The sequence below is a fragment of the Protopterus annectens genome, chromosome 11.part0 (genome assembly GCF_019279795.1).
Source record: "Protopterus annectens isolate FY-2018-M chromosome 11.part0, PAN1.0, whole genome shotgun sequence".
NCBI lineage: Eukaryota > Metazoa > Chordata > Ceratodontiformes > Protopteridae > Protopterus > Protopterus annectens.
Window position 1 is genome coordinate 1,115,155,220 of NC_056745.1, and position 25,849 is coordinate 1,115,181,068.

The 25,849-nt window shown below is 40.8% G+C and overlaps 1 protein-coding gene across 1 annotated transcript in view; it reads right to left on the bottom strand.

The window, feature by feature from the left end:
• Window positions 1-25,849, bottom strand: part of USP18 (ubiquitin specific peptidase 18) — a gene marked incomplete at its 5' end in the record, with an annotated part of 629,755 nt that overhangs the window by 114,226 nt on the left and 489,680 nt on the right. The window contains 1 exon segment of the mRNA XM_044088477.1: window positions 5,760-5,803. Within this exon segment, the coding sequence (XP_043944412.1) occupies window positions 5,760-5,803 (44 nt within the window).

Below are 25,849 nucleotides of genomic sequence, written 5' to 3' on the forward strand. Positions count from 1 at the left end.
CAAGCAGATAACCCAAATGTAATGACTGCAACAGTGAAACACGAAGAACATCTATGAACCTATCTCTCACCCAACAGAGAGATTCCTGAGACTTTGAAAAAGATTTTGCAAAGATAAGATAACAGATATCTGAAGTCCCTTTGGACCCAGCACCAACATCCTTTGTCCTTTCATGTCCTATTGCAGAAGTTTGTCAGTCATCTAAATATAATACCCTGTAGCCTGCAATGAGCTATAACTGGAACTATATGCTTTGTGAACACATTTGGTGTAGTGGATAGTCCAAAGGGTAAGGCAGACAACTGGTAGTGTGATGTAGATACACAAAGCCATAAGAAACATCCAAAGTCTGGATGAATAGGGATGTGATGATAACCATACTTTAAATCTAGTGCTACCAGGAAACATGAGTGAGGAAGAAGAGGTAACAGATTATGAAGTGACAGTATTTTGAACTTGGACACCATCACAAACAGGTTTAGGAAAGAAAGATCCAGAAACAGATGCTTGGTGCCAGAGCCATGGGCTCAAGCTCAATGCCAAGAAATGTATAGTTATCCCCTTTGGGAAAAAAACATGTATCCGTGAATTACCATATAGGTGGCAGTACACTAAACACCGAATGTTTGATAACAGACTTAGGGACACAGGTGGACAATGGTCTCACCTTCGATAACCACATCGCCACAACAGTCAGGAAATCCTTCTATGTGGCACACCTCATCACTAAGGGCTTTTCATCCAGAAAAAAGGAGGTCATTGTCCCACTGTACTCATCCCTCATTAGACCCATTATAGAATACAATGCCCCGTTTGGTATGTACCTCTCAAGACATCTGCAACAACTGTAAACGCCACAGAAATACCTCACTAAAAGAATCACAGGCCTAAAGCAGATGCCCTACGCTGACCGCCTTAAAAAACTCCAGCTATACTCTGTCACATATCGTCTACTCAGAAGCAATCTTTGCTTAACATACAAGGCCATGTCAAACCCAGAGCTGTTGGACATGCTACACTTAAAGAAATCCCAATCCTTCAGAGCCACACGCTCCAGGGATCTAAACCTTGTCATCACAATAAACAAAACATGCTGGAGGGATAGGTTCCTGACTCAGAGACTCCCCAGACACTGGAATAGATTGCCCATACATGTCAAGCAGAGTGCCTCTTTGGTCCTCTTCAAAAGGAACCTTGACGATTGGATGGGAGAAAGGAAATTCACCCCGGGGATCACATCAGTCGCCCTGCTAGACAGGGGTCCAGGGAAGTAAATAGTGTGGGAAGAAATAGCCAGGGAATTGTTATGGCTAGGCTTGTATAGGCCCTAAGGCCGATAGCCTAGTACCAACCTATGAACCTATAAACCTAATGGTCTCCAAGCATTTTCTTTTTTTTTTTTGGCACTAAAAACACACAAATAAAAATATTTTCCTACCTAGGAAGGGAGAACTTGTTCTATCACTCCCTGGGACAGCATGTGATGATGGACAGGTAGAAATAAAACAGTCTAGGTCTGGGTGATGAGGAATGATGCCCCGGAAAGGAGGAATTTCTTCTCACTGCATCTGTAACCTTGATGAATGCTCTTCAGAACCCAGTGGTCTGAAAATATCTGCTGCTAAAGACAGACATGGATATTCAAACTTTCTGGAATGGAAAGGGACTGCCAGGGTGGGATGGGGGGAATAAGGTCCTTTAAATGTTTTTTCTGGCTTGTTGGACTGTCCTTGGTTTTGGGGTTCCAGAAATATTTATAGAACTCCCTTGCCATCTCTTTTTAAATAATTGTTTATCTGCATTTTTTTTGCCAAAATTGGATGAGGGTAACAGAAGTCCTTAAAAAAATTGGAAAAAGGGGGCTGAAAATCTTAAGAGATTCCCTGAATCAATTTACCCCCTCTTGTCATACATTTTGGTCACCTCTGCAACAAAAGGGTTAAAAACTAAATCTATATCCAAAGCAGAATTTAAAATCTCATTTAAACATCTGGGAGGTTTTGAGAACACAGCCAGGCAAACCTCCTTTACCAGTAACCATACCCAAGAAGAAATAGCAACTGAATTGTGCACATGCAAACAATGAGTAGTGACTTGTACAACAGAAGAAACAAAATCATTTAAAGCTAATTTCTCTTCACGTGAAGAAACTCCAAACAAAACATTCATCATACTTTCACAATTAGCCAGAATAAACTTTTATATATGAGCCTGGCAATTCAAGAAAATCAGGATTGTAGAAGCATACACTTATTGGTCATACTTATCAATAATCTTCCAATCCTTATCACAAAGAGTAGGATTGGAAAAAATTAAACATTTAGCAGCAGTAAGGTTAACTAAAGGTATAGTTGCTCAGTCATGTTTAGGAAAAGTGTATAAAAACTTAGGATATACAAGTTCCTCAATCTCTTATCTGCCTTTTTAGGGGCAGCTGACTGGCTGTCAAGAAAATTACAGACAGAAGCACACACATCCTCCAAAGTTAACAGAACTGGAGGAATAAGTGAAGGTTCTAGAGAATCCTTCTGTAACAGCTCATAGTATTTTCTGAAGGACTGAGAAACCTCAGTGTTCTCCCACTTAAAATAATGAGATTGTTCTGGAATTAAGTCTCAGAAAAACAGAACTCCCTACATAGAGAGAATAAGAAACTCCGCTCTCCTCTGAGTTGAGTCAGAAATATGATGAGAAAACACTGTAAATGTCTCATCTTCATGTTCAGATTCAGAATCTTGACTCTCTTCAAGAAAAGCGGTATCCCTCTTTTACCAGAAATGATTTTACAAGAAGGATCAATATCATGAATTAAACCCTGAGACAAACCCAGTAAATTATTCCTGTCCAAGGAAATTTTGAGAAGGAGTACACACATTTAGTTTTCTGTTTCTTTTTGACAGGAAAAATTGGTCCAAAAGTGTTATTCTTGGCAGCAGCAGCTTCCCCAAATATGGGCACAGCACTGCCCTCCCAGAACACACAAGAGTAGCCCTGCTTTGCCCACCGAGGAGATCCCAACAGCTGCAGAGGACATGGGTAACTCCCTGTCCTTAGTGGCTGTAGGTGTTACATCAGAGGTACTTGGAGTAAAAGATAAGTGGTCTGAGAAACAACTAATGGCCACAGCAGTCACCCACCTATGGCTAAGGCACATTGCTAGCCTAGCCTGCTGTGGTGCCAAGGCGGTTTGCTTACCTTTTTCTTTTTGTTGCTGGAAGAAGGACCAATCATGGGTCCAACAGCTTGTTCCATGATCAAGCCAAAAATGATGCCTCTTTCCCCCAGAAAATAAGCAAGAGCTGGTAAAAATGTACATATTTAAATGTTACTTTTTTCACAGGAAAAAAACACTATTTGTCATCCCCCCAAAATTAAAATAAATACAATTTCTCCACATCAAAAATGTTTTTTTAAATACTTTAAACTACTTTTAAACTGACAGGAAAAAAGAGTGCACTTGTTTAAAAGTACAACATAATCTCATGATAGTCCCTAAAACGCAAACTTCTAGCTTTAAAATAACTTTTCTGAATAGGACATTGTAGTAGACCAAAAAATTTTTTAAAATGGAAGCTTTTTTCCGAAACGGGAACTTATATTCCCAGCAAAGGAACAGCACAAACTAACCATCGATTCTCAAATGCCTCAGAGGAGAATACTGTTTGGCTGCAGTAAAGCTCTGAGGGGCTTGGTGCCCAAACTTCTCATTTTAGTCAACTCAGCTTGAGCTAACAGTCTGGGTATGTAGAAAATGCCCTGAAGCTTTGGAAGAGCTGGCCAGTTGTTATATCTTTGCAGGATATAACCCATATAGCTTAGGCTACTGCAACAGTGATCGGTAAGACGAACAGCTACACTTAACTGCTATACACATTTCCTGTCTTATTATCCTTTTATACCCATTGTACTGTGTCTCTTATTTAACTTGTGACAATGAAAGGAGACCAGTGTGAACACTAGTCTGGAAATACTTTTTTTTTTTTTTTTTAAATTTAAGTGTAGCAGAAATAGCTAGTTTTAAGAGGAGTATACATAAATGAGACCTGCCCACTACTTTAACATTGTTAAGCTGCAACAGGCAGATTTTTGACTATGAATTATTTATGGCAAAAAGAGTGTCGGTCAGATTTCATGTAGCCACATAAAGAGATAAAAATACCAGATAACCTTTATACTGCATCAGACCATTTTACTCTGTTGGAACTGCTTGTGATTTAAATCAGAGGGCATGCGATACAATTGATACACTGTATTTCATCCACTACAGGTTCTCTTTGATATTTACTTGGTTGTGTATTACTACACCACCAAGCAGAAATGAGCACTTTATCAAAATTCCATCCTGAGGGACATCCACATACCGTGATATAACATGCTGGTTATGTAAGAAAGTTCGTCACTGAAGCATGCTAGCTCAATTATTAGGCACCACTGAGCAGCACCCACATCCAAGTCAAGACACAAGGATCTGACATCACATTAACAAGTGATAAAAAATATAAATGCCTGACTTACAGGGAAGTCCACCTACAAGACAATAACTGAAGAGCATTTCTGAACCATCAAGGTGGGACCTCAAGCAGCTCAACTAATGTAGGAAAAGAACTGAAGGATCATGATAAGTTGAGGATCATAAGCAAGGCCAGATTCAGCACAATGTAACCTAGGCAACAGCCTATGGCCTGGTGTTGGCAGTAGGGCCTCAAACATTAAAAAGAAAAGAAAGAAAAAAAGCTGATACTAAGGATTCCACTTTTAAGAAAATTACATTTTTAGAAAAGAAAAACAATACTGACAGAAGTGTGTGTGTGTGTGTGTGTGTGTGTGTGTGTGTGTGTGTGTGTGTGTGTGTGTGTGTGTGTGTGTGTCAGGAATCATAATGCAAATTCGGCTTACCTTTAACCACAGTTCTGTTTGCACTTCTCAGTGGGAATCTGACTATAAGGGCAGCCCTGATTTTAACCCAACCATGTTTGTTTAGACATGCCTGCATCATTGAACATTTTTCTAGTAATGCCAGTCTATGGAGTTTCATAGCTAAGAAATTGTTTATGTACATTGTTTTAGCTTTGTCCAGAATTCTTCAGCAAAGTACTTAACAGCTATTGTGGTATATTCCTTGTGAAATATTAGTTTTTGGCAAATTGTTGCAGACTGTAGTCACTAAATAATGACAGTCAAGTAAGTTTGAGACATTGTATCCATCTGAAAACAGGTCGATATGAAGTTTGTTATTCTAGCAACGTTCTATGCAGATGACAGAAATATAGAAATATATAATGCCACCTTTCTACAAGCCTGCCATTAACCTCAACCCTCTCCGGTTCTATGTTACCGTTCATTTCTTGCCATCTTTGTATCTTTTTAGTGATGACTTTTAAATGAGTAATAAAATCCTTAAAAAGGAGTTAATTTGGATATTTGGTAAGATGATGCCTCGTCTCAATTCTGAAGCAAAGTCACAACCTATAAAAAGACTTACTTTCAAAGAGATACTTCTGAAGCCAACAGGCACAAATTTTACTGAAAAAAGTGTTTTTAACAATAAATATACATATTAACTTACACTGCAAAATAATGCAAAAAGGAATTTACATGCAAATATTTTTGCAGCTTCAGCAGCTGAGCTGTGAAACTGTAATTGTAGAAGAGGTTATGAGCAAGTTTAGTGATGCCAACTGTGTAGGCGAATTGAGCTTGGTAAACATTGGGGGGGACACTGTCAGCTAAAGGCAGTCATCTCTACTTAATATACTTACTAGTAGGAGCCACCAAATGTATTCCTCACATCTTTCCAGGATGTCTGCAAAACAAAAGAAAGCTATATTGAGAAGCATAATCACTGAGTGCTTCAGCATGTTTGCACAAAAGCATAAGGAAGTTCAGGTTTCTACTTACAACACAGACTTTCGAAGACTTTAAAGCTGCTCTCTAGTGACTATCAAACAGCAGCTGTACATATGCGATCATGTTCCCCTCTACCACACTGTCATGTTTCATACTCTCCTTGTGTACAAAGGACTCAAAACTTAACTTTTGACCGTGTGTCTATTGTTGAAAGAAAATCCTTCACTACTGCACAGCTTAGAAATAACTGGATTGCGTCTAGATCTAGGGATGTCATTGTCCCCTTTACTCAGCCCTCATTAGGGCAGTCACTGACTATAATGCTCATTTTGGCATGTATCTGTCCAGAAGCAACAACTGGAATGCCCACAGAGATACTTTACTGAAAGGAAACAAGGCCTAGGCATCATGTCCTACATGGACCAACTCAAACCCACTCATTATAGGGGGATGATATAATGGTTAAGGTGTTTGCCTGACAGATGCAAGCTACAGAGTGTGATTCTTACCTTTGAAAGGAAAATTGACTAGGTTTAAAAATGGCTCACACAAGCAGCTAGCCTAGTAATTAGCTGTCAGCTTATACTCAGTATCATATAGACTACTAGGAGGTGACCTGTGTCTGGCATACATGGTATCCTCTGACCCATTTCTTATGGATTTACTGCACATCAACAAATAAATTGGCATCAGTCTAGGGAGCTAAATCTCTTCTGCTACATCAACAGAACGTTTTGGAGGAACAGGCATATTTCACAGAGGGTACTGCTACTATGGAACAGTCTCCCCATGCACATACAACAAAGTTTATCCTTGTCTATTTTCAACTGCAACTTAATTCTAAAATTTACCCCAGAACTGCCCCTTGTACTACTACTGGACAGATGCAGCTCTTAAATACTTTATCCCATGCATGGGTCCCTTCAAATTATCCATTTTATGATGCCAGTTATTCTCATTAGGTGCAATATATAATTATCTATCACGGGATGGGTAAAGCCAATCTATAACCAAATGGAACAGGTTATTTTGAGCACAGAGAGAGAAACTGCCTAGGCATAAAATGGCCCACAAGGGCAGCAAGCTTAGTACTTACCTATGAACTAGCTAGCCTAGTACTTACCTATGAACTGATAAGAATGGGACAAAGAAGCATTATGTGTTAATTGAGATAACTAAATATCCATTGGTAATTTCCTATAAAATGTCACAAAAGGATAAATGGTACAATGGCATATGTAACTCATACTGTAATTCACATGGCTATAGCTAACACCCACAGACTGTTTGCAGGCACATCAAAGTTATAACACAGCAGTTGCCTCTCTTAAAATGTTTACAAGTGTAACAGTACAATGCACCCTACTCTAGCTGTTCTCTGCTTCAGAATGTTTACAATTATAACAACATAATGTAGTCTGCCATGATTGTTCCCTCCTTCAGAATGTTTACATTTTTACCAGTGTAAAACAATGCCACGGCAACCCCCCACAGAATGTTTATAGATACAAAATTATAACAACACACAGCCATAGATGTCCCTCACTTTAGAATGTTTACATATTCATCATTGTAATGTAGACAGTTATAGTTGTCCTATGCCTCAGAATGTTTACAGGTGTGGCAATGTAATACATAATGCCAAAACTGTATCCTATCGCAAATATTTACAACCTCTTTATCTCTGTAATCCATATTTTTATAGCGGTTCCCTCATCCCTCTATTTGCAATTGCACAGTTAAATGAACGGTGATGATGTTTTCTCCATCAGAATGTTTACATTACAATGTAATACGTACTGCCATAAATGCCCCCTCCCACAGAATGGTTTATGTTGTACAAGTGCAATGTAATGTTGTAGCTGTCCCTTCCCTATACCTCTCAATTGTTTGGAATTTACAGGAACATACCAAATTTTACACTGAAAGAATGTGATGCCCTAAAATTGGGACTGGCCACTTTTAATTGGACATCTTTTTTTTTTTAATTTGACCCATTCAACCACTACATCAGCATGCTGCCATCCCCAAGAATCAGTGTCACTAGATGTGTAACTGCGTTAACGACTGTTGTATGTGAGGTGAATGGGAGTGTGACTGCAAGCAGCAACAGCCATGGGCAGAGTACTTTGAAACCTCTCTGTGCAGGTGGCTGAGAGATGGTGTCCTTTTTTTTTAATAACTATCAAGGTAAGTTCTATCCAATAGTCTGAGAGTGAGACACATTGCAGGAAGCTGGGAACTAACTTGGAGGAAGGCAGGCTAGGATATTGACAGGAAGGAACTAAGAAGGAAGTGACATTGGCACAAGGCAAGCAAACTAGCAAGCAGGCAGGAGGGTCCAAGTCAGGTATGGAATGCATTTAAAAAGGTGGTCAGATGTGTGCCATGTAAAAAAGCTCTAACTGCTATTAAAAAGGTTCAAATATCAGTGTTATTAATAAAGCTATCTTTACAATGATAATAGTGCATTCACGGTCTTTACATCAGTAAAAGTACCTGCTGAACTGCTGTCCCTTTCGTGTGTGTGTGTGTGTGTGGTACCTGCCATAGCAATAACTCCCAGTGGAGAAGAATAAAAAGCACTATAGTGGGGTCACATTTGTGGTGAATAGACCATGGCAGATATACACAGCATGCACATGGTGAAGGTCTGCTCTTTTTCACCCATGCAAACATTTCTGGACAATTATAAAAGATCTCTGTTCTCTAATACCATATTTTTAACATTTTTTTCTGGAGGAGCTCAGGTAGTTAATATAGGCTGTAAAACTTCACTTTAAGGGAAAACATGTTTTCCATTCACCTCCACACATCAGGCAGGTAGAGTGTGATTAGGCAAGGTGATAACCAGCCAACATAAGCCTAGCACTGATACAGTATAGATTTTTTTATTATAGTTGTAGCTGTTGTCTAACTTAACTATGGCAGATGCTAACTACACAGCATTTCTAAAGCTTTTTTTTACAGCTTAATGTAAGTGCCATTCATAGATGTGTCTATGCTTGTATACTTGCATGTGGAAATCTGTATCTATGTGGAAGCCAGTGCAGAAGTGTGTTCCCATATGGTAGTTTCTGCGCGCATGCGTGTGTGTGTGTGTGTGTGTGTGTGTGTATACAGTGCTGTATATACTGTCATCAGCTATTTGCTACAAAACAATTCAGTTATAAGTATTAATAGTCATATGCATTATCAGCTTATTTATTACACCAATACTAGCCTGAAGTACTACACTGAGAGAAACTAATGGTATTTCACTCTAAAACAAAAAATATTTATTGCCTAATTCATCTTGCCATTAACATTCTGACATTCCACAAACAGAACACCTTTTATTTATTGTACATTTTGTTAACTGGGTAGTTGATCTAGTCAAAGGACACTTTTCAACTATGACATACACCAAAAAGACACATGAAGCATCAGAGACCATACAGGTGCAACTAACCATAATAAAAACTAAACTACAACACTAGCATGTTTGCAGACACCCTCCTCCCAATCTCAACCCCACTCAGCAGCCCTGAAATACCATCATACTGGGAGACTTCAACTCCAAACATAGATTGGGTACATTATTCTCTAGCCCTAATACCTAGCCCAAAGGTTCCTGGAATTCATAATTTCAAATGGATCTGACCACAAACTAATCACCCTGATATACATATCCCACCTCCCAACCCCAGCACAAAAGAAGCAGACTTCACTCTTCTTAAGACTGAGATGGGTATCTTTCCCACTGTGCCTGTGCCAGTGGATACCCACAATGCATGCAATCCTCATAAATGCTTTCTATGGATCTCTCATCTCCTGAATGCATGCAATCCCAAAAAACAAAATCCAAGTCCCCCACTCTCAAATGTAAGCATCCTGTGGTGGACTCAGCCATATAAACAAAACATCCAAGGCAAACTTGAGAGAAAAAAAACTACACACAAGATAAGATAACAAAGCCTTCAGCTATGTATTTAGAAAACCTGGGCGGAAACCCTCAGATATGCTCAGGTTTGTAACACAAAAACAAAACTGAATACACACACAGATAAAGAAAAATACTTATCCCAGCTGAATGTAATCTCTGTCATCTCAGATGTCCAAGTGAGAACTGCCCTAAACAAAGCAAAAAACACAGCATCGCTAAACCCACACATAAAAATGCTATTTAAACTAGCCTTACTTTGGGATATGAGGGCAGATCCTGCCTTTTAAACCTGGTTGACTTTTTAACACAGTCCCTAGCATTGATGAGGGGCAAAGCAGTCATACAAAGTGGTGTCCCACAGGATCTGTCCTGGGACCCCTCTGTTCGGCATTTTATTTCTCAGATGGATACACCAGCAGATACACACATCCTAAAAGGCCTCACTGAAATTACATAGACAGCAACCACTGAAATGCGGAAAAAAATCAGGAGACCTTTGAAAAACATTCTACCTTGCACCTCAACCATGAAGGGTTTCCATCAGAATCCAAGGATGTCATTGGATCAAGGGTCTCCAACATATGTCTTATTCTGCCAGACTAAAGAAACTTCAGCTCTATTTCAGTAGCATACCGAGGCCATGTCCAATCAGGATCTGATGGACATGCAGGGGTCACATCTGTGTCACTGCTAGAGAGGCACAGTAACTAATAATTTATTATATATAGACCTTCACTGTGTCACTACTAGACAGAGGCACAGTATTCTAGATTTATTCTCTTCACATCTGTGTCACTGCTAGAGAGGGCACAGTAAAAAATTTCTATTATATATAAGGACCTTCACTGTGTCACTAGACAGACAGAGGCACAGTCTTCTATTATTTTGTACCAAAGACAATTAAAAGCACATATATACAACAGATACACTTAAAATGTGAAAATAACCAAGTGGTTAATGTAGCTCCATAATGAAATATCGAACCTCAAAATACTGACTGCAAAAATGCCAATAAATAAAATACTGGAAACAAAAAGAATAGCGAAGCACGAAAAACGCTGTTCTCCTTAAAATTTCTTTTTTGTGGAGAAGGTCAAGCCCCCAACACCTCCCAAACTTATATATACCAAATTTAAGATTGCCATGGTTCAGGGAAAATGGAATCTTCTGAGAAATAGCATCTCAGACTTGGTATGCAAGTCCATTCTTATGGCCATTCGGTCTCCGTGTTTTGGGACTCGCTCTAGTGGGTCCAGATATTTCAAATGGGTACTCGACATTAATGCTATGCACACTACATAAAGACATTAGGAGTAGCTAACTAAAGAATTTTAGCTACTAGTAGTAAGACACTCTGAACAATAGTAATATTCAAATAAAGTAGTTACGTTATCATACATTAGCCAATTATGGTCTGTTACATGAAAAGTAGTAAAATTGCTTAGTCAACATATCCAGAGTCTCAAAAGCATTTGCATTTATCGCTATTTGTATGGTGAAATAAGTCACTATGTACTTACTGTGCCTAATGTCCCATAAAAGAACAGTACAACCTTTTACAGTACCGTGAGTGAATTTAAAAGAAAAAGCAGTTCTCTCAATACTTTAAATCAAATGCAGTGTGATTTGAGCCTTGTCTTATTGATCATTATAGATATAATCTTCTCAATTACACTTCATTGTTGGGGTGGCCATCTCAGTTCTCTTTCCAATACATTGGTTTTGTTTTGGACAATACAATGAAACATATATAGATGTACAATTATTAAGAGGCAAGAAACTCACTACAGCTCCATATGAGGAAAAATCAGGATTAAAAATGTACAGAATACAACTCTTACTATATTCTCACTGGAAACTTTGTGGTCTCATTCCCCAACTAACCACCTCCAAGCACAAAGTTTTGTTCCTTGCATAACCATATCAGCTATAACAAATTTCAATGTTACCACAGGACAGAAAAAAAAAGTGAAAATAAATTTCTAACCATAGAAACTGATACAAAAATGGTATTTCACAGTTAAAATAACTAACAAATCTGTATGGAATGGATTTTTTATCCAGCAGTATTACTTCCAGCAGAAATAGTATGTTAGGGATTAAACCAGGACAAGCAACAAGATACGTGGACTGTTCCATCATCATTTAGAACTTCAAATCTCCTTTTGTTCCATCATCTATTCTTCCAAATTATGGTGGCTTTAAGTTCCTTAGGGCTTTACTTGCCAAGATGGCTCATTTCAACACTACCACCTTGTTTTTTTTTTTTTCTTTGTTGTACAACTTGGTCAAGCTTTGTTTGGCCTCATCCTTGATAAGCTATGCCTGTGATTATTTATTTGGTAGTTTGATTTTTCACAAATCCCTTTTCCTAGATCAGTTCTGTACCTACCAGTTTGTCTTTTCGGTCTCCTAAAAGTATCCATAGTCACTAGCACCACAGGATTCAGCCACACTACTTCTATCAGAAATCCAGCTTAATACAATAAACCTGTTCTCCCTCAACACTTTTAAAGTTTTAGTCAAGTCACTGCATGTTACCCTGAAAGAAGGATCCTGCACTGTAATTAACCTTTTATGATTAGGCATTCACTCCTCTGCCAATGATTTATTTATTTTCATATTTTAGCTCATCACTTGCTGAAGCTTGGCTTAATAGCTTGCTTGGTGCCGATATCAACTTTTACTCTGCCACAGCTATATTCATTACCTCTTTTTATAAATATTGACAGCTGTATGCTGATGACCTCCTCATTATGACATGAACAAGAGAGAAATATTGATTAAGAATGGGGCTATGGCAGTTATACTTGTACATCTTGTACTATAGTGATTAGGGAATGGATTTTGTATTGTGCAGCGATGCTCTTAAAGTGAGAAGGGATGACTGATGCCAGTCCTCAATAACAACTATTTTATTACAGACAGTCAAAAGGGGCTGTCATGGGATCGAGTTGTGCCCCAATGTAAGCAAATTTGGTCATGACCATGTGGCAAAGATGTTTTACTTTTGGATCAGACTTCGCAAGACACTGGCTATTGTATTTGCAATACCTTGACGATATTTTTATTTTGTGAAAGGGCATGCCATTATAGCCGATAATTTTGTTGATTACATCAATAGTATATGTGATTATTTCAAATTCACACACATATGACTTCACTACTATTATTTAGATGTCAACATTACCAAGAATTCAGACACACACTTTTACGACTTGGGTATGGACATCTTAAATGGATGGGGTACTAGATATACCCCTTTGTTGGGGCAACCCCAGTCAGGTAAAAAAACAACCCTCTTCGGTGACTAGTAGCATTCATTCTTACTCTATGGTTACACACGATGGCTCCTTCAGTCACAAGGTACAGGGTTATTCTCAACAGAAATTGGGTCATTTTGGAAGGTAATGAGGACCTGATCAATTCCCTAGGTAAAGGACCATTATTTTCGTACAAGTTAGGACACAATATGAAACATCTGTTGGAACATCCCCTTTTACACACAGCTGAAAAAAGGGGAGCTAAGAGATGTGGGAGATGTAACCAGTGTTTATACATTTTGGATAGTATGGAGATTTGGATAGGGGACCCCCCGCAGAGATTATATTTGGCAGGGGGGAATTGACAAACTAACGGCTTGGTTTATGTGAGTGTTTGCCAGGGGTGTAATATGTTTTACATAGGTAAAACAGAAAGATTCCTGAGAAAAAGGATTTACGAACACTTATATGCAATGGAAACCCATAACAATAATAATGCCCTATAAAAACATGCACAGAAATGTACTAATTTTAAAGGATACAAGTTTGGGATTTTAGAAGTGGTGAGCTACAGTGAGATGGGAGGGGATTGGTGTAATGAAATAGGAAGAAGGGAATTGAAGTGGCAATTGTCATTAAACGCCAACCAACCCCCTGGTATCAATAACCATTTATCCTTGGTGCCTGTATAGAAGCAAAGGGCACTCAAGTTATAAAAAGTAGTTGGTTGAACAATTACTTTTGAACAATTATTTTTTTTTATTTATTAAGTATGTTGGAGGATTGACATATAATTTGTACAATTTTATTTTCATTCTTTCTTGTATTTTCCTTACACCAATTTTTTACACTGTTGCTGTTAATTACGTCAGGAAATGACAACTATTTAAACCATGACATAATGCAGTTCCATGGTTTTGATGAAGTCTTTGATTAGATCAGATGAAAGCGCTTATCTTCTGTATGGAATATTAATGCTGCGGATTGTTTTTATTTTACTGGTTTTATGAACTACTACATCAGTATAGTGGACTGAACTATTTGCTTCATGTTTTTATTAATAAATCGTAATGTGGAACTTTCGGTTTTGTCTGGAGATTGACTTATACTGTTTGTTAATGCAACTGATAAGTTAAACAGATATGAGAAGCTGACCGAGGCAAAAATTAAGGAAGTAAAATGAACATTTACAGACATTAACTAATATTCTGCTTATTACTGCTAATGTATTAAAGAGTTAAGACTAGAATTTACAACCTGTTCTGAAAAAGGTTCAGTATTCTTTACAGTTTGGCTTCAACCATTAATGCAAGTATTTTAGTGTCTATGTAGAGTGTTTAATAAATGACACTCACTTAAATGATGTATGGCATCACTTCTGTTATACGATATATTGAAAATGCCTGATTATCAAATTTGCGTCATTTTACTGTATGTTATACTCTAGAAAAAACTCAGAATTAAATTTCACAAATAGTTTTTTATGCCTTGCAAACTATAAATTATAAACTATAAACTGTAAATTGAAAGTGTACAACCAATGATATAAAAACAGTTCAAAATGAGGAAAGATTACCGAGGTCACTGTGTTTGTTTTATTTATACGATGGGCAGTTTACATTCCTGTCATTTGTAAATCGGAAATCGGTACAGAGCAGTGGAAATGATTAAGGATCACTGAGAAAATATATTTTGGTGTCTTTTAGTGATTGTGCTTACATGGCAGAAGTACTGAATCGACAAGGATGTTTTGTTAGCTACAGATGTGCCTTTACTGGGAGATTCCAGAGTGTCACTGACCATATTATAATCACAAAAATGCAGTAGGGGCTAATGAAAGGGCAGTGTTAAAAAAATGCTTTATTTGATTGTCTGGTAGTTGGCTTAGAGGGCTAAAGCTGTGAGCTGCAGTTCTTGTGGTACAGGGTTTGATTTCCTTAGCCATCCTTTGCCTGCCATATGACCCTGAACATGTCACTTAACCAGTCATTGCTCCCAGGTTGCCCCTGAAAATAAACTGTATGTCCAGTGGGCTTATCTGGTTAAAGAATGGGTGTTATTAGTATTGGTATTCTTCATAGGGTGTTACTAGGCTATTGGCCCTTACAAGACTAGCCAAGAAATTAGCCCATGTTCCCACAAGTCAGCACCCGATGCCCCTGTCTAGCAGGGACACAGTTGGAATCCCAAGGGTGTATTTTGTGTTCCCCATCCAGTTATCCAAGTTGAGCTTAAAAAGGATTAATGAGGTACTCTGCTTGACATAGACAGGGAGTCTACTCCACAGAAGGGGGAGTCTCTGGGACACAAATCTGTCCCACCAACAAGTTCTACTGATGTCACAGACCAGGTTGAGGTTGTGCATGTAGCTTACTCAAGTGGAGCTTGACTTGCAGATATGCAGCAGTCCCATCAAGGTGGGGTCTGAGATTGCTTTGTATGTCAGACAGATGTCACCTCTGAGGAGTCTGTATGAGACTGGAAGAGGGACAGGGTGTTTAGCTCATCTGTGTAGGGTAGATGTTTGAGGCCCTGGATTCTCCTAGTGAGGAACCTCTGTGGTATCTCCAGCTGCTGCATGTGCTTTGTGAGGTACATGCCGAAAGGGACGCTGTACTCAAATAATGGTTCTTATAAGGGAAGAATACAGGGATGTTATGACCTCCTTGTCCTGGATGATATACCCTTCTTAATAAGGTGGGCCATGTAGAAAGCTTTCTGTACAACGGAGGCAACATGGTGGTCAAAAGTCAGTTTGCTATCAACCTGGGTGCCAAGTTCCTCACAACTGATTGCATGCTTAGGACCTTGTTATTAATGTGATAATTTGTGGGGATGTTACTCTCCCCAAAGGGGATGATGATGTATTTTTTGGCATTCAGTTTGAGACCATGTTTTTGGCACCAGCCATTTGTTTGGGTGAGACACTCTTGGAGGATGTCCACATCACTAGAGGAATGGATGACAGCACCCAGCTTGCAGTCATCTGCAAACCTGGTCAGCCATAGCTCACTGGTTTTGGCCTGCACCTCAGAAAAGTATATCCCCAATAACAGAGGTCCCAAGACCGATCCCTGTGGTACACCACTCGTTACAGGTCTACTGCTTGAGGTGGCTTCCCCTATTTTGACTAGGTGGTTTCTATCAGTGAGCCAGTTTGCTACCCATCTGGTAATATATGGATTGATGCCTAGTTGAGAGAGTTTATCTATTATACCCAAGTGGGAAATAGTAATAATGGTTCTGGCCAGGTCAAGGTAGGTGGTGTGCACTGTCTTCCCCTCATCCATGGCTTTGGTGTCTGTCTCAAAAAAGTCGACCAAATTTAACAGGCATGACCTCCCCTTGATGAAACCAAACTGTGTGGGATAGAGTGTTTGGAGGTTGCCAATGTCCTTGTTAATGAGGTCTGTGATGAGCTGTTCCAGTGCCTTGCAGATCAGGCTAGTGGGTCTATAATTTCCTGGATCGGTGGACGCTCCACCTTTGTGCAAAGGGATGACTGTGGCTGTCCTCCACTCACCTGGGATGAAGCTGGTACTCGGGCTTTGGCTGACTAGGATGCCTAATGGTGCTGTAAATTCCTGCCTAAATTCACATAGGATGCAATCTGGGATGTTATCGGGTCCCATGGAGGCTGTATTTTTTGCCTTTGAGAGGGCAGTGATGACTTGTTCCCTAGAGATAAGGGAAGGAGGGCAAGTGCTGGGGATGTCCTGATTTACTGATGTGGGGACAGAAGGGTGAAGTTTTTGCTGAACCTGTCTGCCAGCATGTTGGCTATATTTACGGCATTTCTGTATGTGGTGTCCTTGACTACCAGTTCCAAGCAGATCTGAGTGCTTCCTTTGAGATTGCAGACGTATGTGAAGAAGGCCTTTTGATTGTCTTTAGTGGATGTGGCCAGTTTGGACTCAAAGTTTGCTTTGGAGGATTTCACTAGTGCTCTTATTTGCTTGTTCAGGCTAAGGAGAGATTACTTCCAATTAGGCACCTGCTCCTTCTTGGTCCTGGACAGCAATTATTTTCCTTTTACTGTACAGTTTATTTATTGCAGATGTCCTACAGACAGGTTTACTCTTCCTTGAGGAGGATGACTTTGTCCTGTAGGGTATTCCTGATTCCATGCAGCTATATAAATGCTTGCATAGCACTTTGGTGTATGTTTGGACATTTGTGCCAGTTCCTATGGAGGGAGATGGGGCTGTAAACTGATTCTACCTTCCTTCAGGAGGTTGTCATCAGCCTTGGAGAAGTTTTTATGTTTGACCCTGTGACCCCCCACCACTGGGCCCAGTAATCAAGGAGCCTCAATCCTCACCACTAGCACCAGTGAGGGACGTACATTGAGAGGATGACAAGTACACACACAGTAAAGTGGAATTTTCCTTAAGAGCACACAGAGACCACAATCAGTCTGGGGCTGGTTTCTCCCTCGTTCTCCAGATCCCCAAAAAGACTCCCCACTGGCACAGCTATAGGATTGAGATCTCAGCTGAGTGGCCAAGCCAAGACCTCCAGCACTCTCTGTCTAACCAGTGCTTCGTGTCCCTGCCAAAGTAACTGACACACACATACTTTGAAGTTTGAGTTACATACAAACACACACACACACCTGGGAAAGGCTGGCAAAGGTTTACTAGTTATGCCCCCTTTTGCCCAGACTATAAGGTAATTATCACTACCACCAGCCAACTCTTTATCAACTACTTTAAGGCCCTTAACAAAGGGTGTCCAATATGACTGTGTAATGTTACTATTAATACAAATGTTTGTTTGACCAAGAGCAAGGCTATTAGGAGTGGCCCCCAGTTTCACCAATTAAATATGCAAGTACTCACAGAACTTAAATATGTCTCACAAATATCAGCCACAATGATAGGTTTAAATATATATAATAATACCTAATAAAAGAACAAGAAAATACTCAGTAAATAATCAGAGTTCAAAATCACAGGAAATACTTAAAACAACATTGCAGGACAGTTTCAAATAAATTCAGAAAACTTACTTACAGAGCAACAAGGCAGATATGGTGAGTGGATGTTCCTGTCAGGTCGAAGACAAAATACAAAACACCATCTCTCTCTCTCTCTGAGAGTTTTTAAATTAATATCCTAAACATTACTGTTGGGATAGCTTGCAGGATGACATCACCTCTTGTCATCTGATTATCCCAGGCAACCCCCCCCATTGATGCAGCTGGTAGTATTTAGCATCTACCTGTGAAAGTGCATAAACAAGGACTTCTCTTAGATCTAAAGCAGATCCTGGAAGTCATAGAGCAAAAACACTTCCAAGACGATACAAAAAAATTCTAGCTCTAGACATTGTGTCTGCTACTGCACTGAAACTGAAAGACAAATTCTAAAATATATACATCTAAACAGTTACAATAGTGTATATACATTTCTGATCAGTACTTTACAAAATATCTCTTCAGCACCAGTAGCTTTGATATACACATAACATACAGTTCTAATATAGTTGTAACACAAGCATCTTACATGAAGCATGTTGACATTCACAAATGACAACCATTTACAAAATTTCAGCTAGTTGTCTTGGAAGCATCTCCTTTTGTAACATTTCTACACAAATCATATTAATATTTACAAATGACATATCATTTGCAAAATTCCAGATAATTGGGCTGGCAGTATCTCCTTTTGTTACATTTCTACCCCCCCCCCCCCACTCAACCCAGTTTTTCTAGTGACCCTTGAGAACGCTGCTTGACATGGTTGAGCCTATCTGGGAATACCTTACCCCATTCCTTGTCTTGAGAGCCCATCTGCATTGATATTACTAGCCTCACTGTCATGTCATATGCCTTAGTAACTTGGCATTTTGCAGGCTGACTCCCTGTAGCCATAGATCCCCTTCAGACTCCTGCCCTATACTGCAAATACTTAGCACCAGGGCCTCCCTATCATGGTAAGGTTTCAGCATGTTCACATGGTACAGTTTGTGCCCCTGCCTCCTGCCTAGCAGTTCTACCATGTGGTTAACATCACTGACCTTAATTACCACTTCAAAGGGTCCCCCCAAGCTGTCTGCAGCTTGTTGTGTCTGACAGGAATAAGAAACATAACCTGCTGCCACACAGCATACTTTTTAGCTCGAGCATTCCTCTCACACCAGACATTTTTCTGCTGTTGTGCTTCTGCCAGGTTCTCCACGAGTTCCATGAGCCTTGTCCTGAGGTTTAGGACATATGCCACAACAGATTCCTTGTAGGATTTAAACTCACTCTCCCACTCATCATGAATCAAATCTAGAGGTCTCATCACCCTATGCCCATACAGTAACTCAAAGAGTAAAAACCCTGTGGATTCCTGGGGCACCTCTCTGTAAGCAAACAGATTGGGTAAATATTTATCCCACTCCCACTTAAACTGGTCTACAAATGCCTGCAGCATGGTCTTGAGTGTAAAATTTAACCTCTCATAAAGACCATTAGTCTGGGGATGGCAGGGGTGGTCTTTAAGTGCTTCACCCCACAGTGCTTCCACAGACAAGCCAGCATGTCTGACATGAAATTGGCACCTCTGTCAGTAGGAAACCTACCCTAAAAATCTCTAGCAAAGCATTTGCCACCTTTTCTGCCTCAGTGGAGGACAGAGTTACTGCCTCAGGGTATCTGGTAGCATAATCTACTACCACTAGGACATACTTTTTTCCCTGTGGAACTTGTGGTACACTCAGACCCCACAATATCTATAGCTACCCTCTGAAATGCCTCCTCAATCACAAGCAAAGACACCAAAGGAGCTTTCACCTAGTCTCCTGCCTTGCCTACATTTCAGCAATGCTCACAGGTCCTGCAGTACCCCGTTACATCTGTGGAAATCCCAGGCCAATAAAAGTTCTGCATAATATGTTTCTTTGTATGCTTTATGTCCATATGACCTACAAAGGCAATGTCATGGGCTATGGCTAGAGGTGCCAGATGGTAGGCTTTTGGAACTACCAACTGCTGTACTCTCTCACCCAGTAGCCCTCCCTCAGAGGTTCACTCTCTATACAGAAACCCTTTGTCCCAGTATGCAGATCCCCCTTCCCTTGAAAATCAGGTGTCTCACAGGCTACCTCCCTCAGGCCTTGTAATACAGGGTCTGAGAGCTGATCCTATCTCAACTACCCCTTTTGTAACCATTCCCAGCTCCCCTTCTACAGTATGTCTGGTATTCTCTGACAGCGGTGCCTCATGGTAAGCCTGGGTATTACTACTCATCTCTCCTCTTGCAGTTAGTCTGTCCAAGGTAACATCCGTACCCACAAGCAGCTGTGGCTCACCTTCAGTCTCACTGCTACAGGGTATTTCCCTACCTGAAGTAACTACCACACCAGTCCTGGCTTCAAGTCTGTGGTCCGTCTGCCCCCCAGGCTACCAGATCCACATATTTTTCTCCACACCTGACTGCATGCACACAAGGTATTATCAAAATCATTCCCTATCAGGATATCTGCAGGGATATCCTCAAACACATTTACTTTCTGGCTTCCTTTTCCACCCTCCCAATCAAGGTGAACCCTAACCAAAGGTATGTGGAATTGGGTCCCTCCTAAAGCTCTGACTGAAGTAGACTGCCCAAGCAAGTAGTGCTCCTCTTTAACCATTGCAGGCTTCACAATGGTTAGGTCAGAGGCTATGTCTCTCTTAGCAGTGGCCTCTTTCCCATCTACTAAGATAGGATATAACCTCTTATGGTAGTTTGGTACCCTTGTCTCCAGCCAACTTACTGCTGGCATTCTGTCATTCCCACTTACTGGCTCTCCCACCTTTTGTTCCCCACCTTGCCTCTGTGGACATCTACATGCTACATGACCACACTGGTTGCATTTAAAACATTAAACCCTTGGTCCTGGATGTATACCTGGACTACTGGCTTCCCCTGCTACTGGCAGCCTCTGTTGGGGTGGTTTAGGCTGCCCACCATGGGTTTCCTTAGACATGAACAGCACTGGGTATCCCTTCCCTGTGCAATGATGCCCTGCTTGCTAGGTATTGGTCTCCCTTTTTCCTCCAACTCATCTGCGGTCCTGCATTCCCTACCTGCCAACCAGATTCTCATGCTCTCAGGCAAAGTGCTAAGGGCTTGTTCCCTCTCCAAAAGGTCTGCCAGCCCTTCTGAAGTGGTGACCTGACACCCACTCACCCATCTATGAAAATAAGTGCTTAACTTAGCAATATATTCACACACACTTTCATCTGCCTTGCGTCTAAGTTCACAATTTTTTTTCTATAAGCTTCAGGTGTTGATTTAAAGCACTCTAATAAACAATTTTTAACTGTATTATAATTTAAGCAATCAGCATCAGACAATTTAGAAATAGCAGTTACAGCTTTGCCATGGAGTAAGAGGGTCAGAAACTGTACCCAGAGCTCTTGGTCAACATTATACTGTTGACATACCCTTTCAAGCATATGAATAAACTGTCAAAATTATCACCCTCTAAATTGTGGAAGAAATTTACTGACCTTTGTTGCTTCTGGGGTTTGGTTACTCCCTTCAACATTACCTCCATAAACCCGGACAAAAGTCAGCATCTCCTTTTCATGTTGCCTCTGCCTCTAATTGTCCTCAGCTTCCAGATGTCTCAGTCTCTCTACTGTTTCCATTTCCAAACGTTTAGCCTCCAGTTCAAGTCTCTAACTCCAGATGGATTTTTATGTCCTCTGTGGAAAGACTGAACTGCCCATTTTCTGAGAGTTGTACATCCTCAAGGCCAGTCTGATTGCCCTCCTGGTTGCTAGTCTGTGATGCAGCTGTGATTGAGATGTGATTAAGACTGCAACCATTTCTGCTTTAGACAGGTTGGCATGCCCCAGTCCTTTGGCTTGGCACATTTCAGCCAACTGGCTCCTTGTCAGCTTGCAATACTCCTCTGCTGACAGCCTTGCCTGCTCTCCCTGAGCAAACAAAAAATATGATATGAAACTCTGAGTGTAATGTTTACAGGCTACAGCTATTCAATATCCAGACCACTGAAATGTAATATGTGGATGTCCCACCACTGCAAACCAATATATGTGATACCCCACCATTGGCCCTGTAATCAAAGAGCCTCAATCCTCACCACTACCACCAGTGGGGGTTGTACATTGGGAGGATGACAAGCACACACAGTAAAGTGCAATTTCCCTTAAGAGCACACAGAGACCACAGTCAGTCTGGGGCTAGTTTCCCCCTCTTTCTATAGATCCCCAATAAGACTCCCTACTGGCACAGCTAGAGGGTTGAGATCGCAGCTGAGTGGCCAAGCCAAGAACTCCAGCACCCTCTCTGTCCAACCAGTGCTTCATGTCCTTGCCCAAGTAGCTGACACACACACACACTTTGAGGTTTGATTTATACACACACAGACACATATGGGAAAGGCTGGCATAGCTTTACTAGCTATACTCCATTTTCCCCAGACTACAAGGTAGTTATCATTACCACCAATCAACTCTTTATCAGCTACTTTAAGGCCCTTAAAGGGTGTCCAATCTTACTGTGTAATGTTACTATCAATACAAATGGTAGTTTGACCAAGAGCAAGGCTATTAGGAGTGGTCCACAGTCATCATCATCAGCCCCCTTTTTCACATTTTTTTCTACATGGGGTTGGGATATCGTGTTAACTGTCGCCAACTCTCTCGATTCAGTGCCACACTCCTGCCTTCTTCACCACTCATGCCTGAGTGTCGCAGATCTTCTTTCACAAAATCCATTCACCTCTTTGCTGGATGTCCTCTTTTCCTCTTACCTTCTTCCTGTCTGTCCCAAATCTTCCTCGCCAGATTGTCTTCTGCTTTTCTACACATGTGCCCAAACCACCGCAATCTGTTCTCTTTGATCTTTTCTGCTTCTGCTCTTATGTGCTCATTCCTTCATCTGTCCCACAGTGTGCATCCTACCAACTTTCTCAGGCACTTCATTTCCATCACCTCTAGCTTCTTCAACTGTTCTGCCTTTACTGCCCAGGTTTCTGTACCATACAGTACTGGTTGCACCACTGTCTTGTACACCTTACTTTTCAGCGTCTTTGGCATTCTTCTGTCATAGACTATACCTGATACTCTCTGCCAGTAGGCTGCAGCCCCTCTGATTCTAGCTTTGACTTCTTCATTCAGACTACAATTCTCCTCAACTACCCCTCCCAGATACTTGAAGTTGTTTACCTGTTCCACTATCTTTCCTATCTCTATTCTTCTGATTTCCCCAATTTGCTGCCATTACCACTGTCTTATCTGTGCTTCATTTCATCCCATGTGCTCCAGATTTGCATTCCATTCTCCTATCCTTTGCTGAAGTTCTAGCTCAGAGTCTGCCTGTACTGCCACATCATCTGCATACAGCAGCTTTGTTGATCTGTCCCCTCCAACCTGTTTGCTAATGTAGTCCAGCAGCAGTATGGACAACAGTGGGCTGACAGCTGAACCCTGGTGTACACCCACTCCCACTGGAAACCCCTCTGTGAGGCCGAACACTGTTCGTACTTGAGTCACTGGATCCTTGTGCATAGCATACACTAATTCTACCAATGTTTCTGGGACTTCAAGCCACTGCAGTACTGCCCAGATCCACTTTCTTGTGACCTTGTCCTATGCTTTCTCCAAGTCTAGGAATGCCCAGTTGGACTCTCTCATCTCTAGCTTTTTCTCAAGTACCTGTCTCAATGCAAACATCGGGTTGATTGTGCTGCATTCTGATTCCGAACTGCTCATCTCTCATCTTAAGTTCTACTACTCTGTGTATCCATAAATCAGTCACCCTCTCCAGAACTTTCATGCAATGTGGGAGGAGTTTGATGCCTCTGTACTGCCCACAGTTGTGGCTGTCCTCTTTGTTCTTGTACACTGGCACAAGTATGCTTATTCTCCAGTCATCTGGGATAAGCCTCTCTCTCCACTCTGCTATTACTACCCTCAGGATCCATTTCTCCCCTATCTCACCCAGCATCCTTATCATATCTGCTGTAACCTCACCTTGAGCCTGCTGCTTTCCTGACTTCATCTTCCTTAGTGCTGTTCTTACTTCTTCTAAGGTGGGCTCCTCCTCTTCTCCTCTCATCATAGGCTGTTTCTGGGGCAATACAGCTTATGTGGGATTTTCTTCATTCAGAAACTTCTGGAAATACTCCATCCATCTGCCTTTGATGTCCTGTGGACTGTTGAGCAGGTTGTTGCTGGCATCCCTTATGAAGAGTGTCCAACTATCATCTTTATCTTTCTGTCTTTACCTTGCAACCTGATATAGTTTCTTTGTGCCCCGTACTGAGTCACTTTCCAGAAGTTGGTAGAGTGCCTCTGATGCCCTATTCTTTGATATTTCAACTTCTTTCTTAGCTTCTTTGTTAGCCAACCAGTAGTCCTTCCTAGCCTGGTCAGTCATTTCTATCTCCCACTTCTTTCTGCACTCCTCCTTTCTTTTGATGACTTCCTGGACTTCTGCATTCCACCATCAGCTTTCCTTATGTACTTTATTTCCATACCTGGCTAGGCCACATAACTTTTTTGTAGTCCTAACACATGCTGATTGTAGGCACTGCCACTCTTCTTCAACTCCACCTATTTCTTCCTCTTCTTGAGGTGCTAGAGCCCTGAGTAATTCCTTGAACTGCTGTACTTTCTCTCCAGTCACCTTCCATGTCTTCAACTTGGTCTCTGTTGACCTTAGAGCCTTCTCTGACCACTGCTCACAGCTGATTGTGGCAACTAATGGTTTATGCTGTGGGCCGACTGTTTCACTATGGATGACTCTGCAATCATGGATTCTACCCCAGTGCCTTTTTCTTACAGGGAGGAAGTCTACTTGAGTTGCATGTTGGCTATGTGATCGTGTGACTCTCTCTCTTTCTGAACCATGTGTTGGCTACTATCAAGCCATTTGCCAGACAGAAGTTTAGAATGGCTTCACCTTCTTTACTCCTGTTGCCTCACCCATGCGGACCTAGGCCGTCCTCACATCCTGTTCTGTCTTGATATGTGCATTCAAGTCACCCTTTATCAACACCAATTCATGTTTTCCTGCTTTATCTAGTAGGTCCTGCAACTGCTGTCTGAATGCACTCTTTTCCTCACTATCACAACTCTGCTGTGGGGCATAGGCTGAGACACAACCCTGCTGTGGGGCACAGGCTGGCCCACAGTGTCACCAGATAAATATTCAAGCACTCACAGAACTTAAATGTCTCACAAATATCAGCCACAATGACAGGTTTAAATATAATAAATAATAAAATAACAAGACAATACTCAGTAAATAATCACAGTTACATCGGAGTTCAAAATCACAGGAAATACTTAAAACAACATTGCAGGACAGTCTCAAATAAATACAGAAAACATCTAAGCTATACTTCACTATATTCCTGACTGAATCCAACAAAATTACTACACCCTAGTTAACTTACTTACAGAGCAACAAGGCAGGTCTGGTAAATGGATGTTCTTGTCAGTTTAAAGACAAAATACAAAACGCCATCTCTCTCTCCCTCAGAGATTTCTTAAATTAATATCCCAAATATTTTTGCTGGGATAGCTTGCAAGATGACATCACCTCTTGTCATCTGACTATTCCAGGCAAAACCCCCATTGATGCAGCTGGTAGCATTTAGCATCTACCTGTGAACGTGCATAAACAAGGACTTCTCTTAGATCTAAGGCAGATCCTGGAAGTCAAAGTAATAAACACTTCCAAGAGAATAATAAAACATCTAGCTATATACATTGAATCTGCTACTGCACTGAAACTGAAAGACATCCCTTTATTATGTGGTCATAAAGTAATTTAAAATTTCAGCCATTATTCTGAAGCTAACC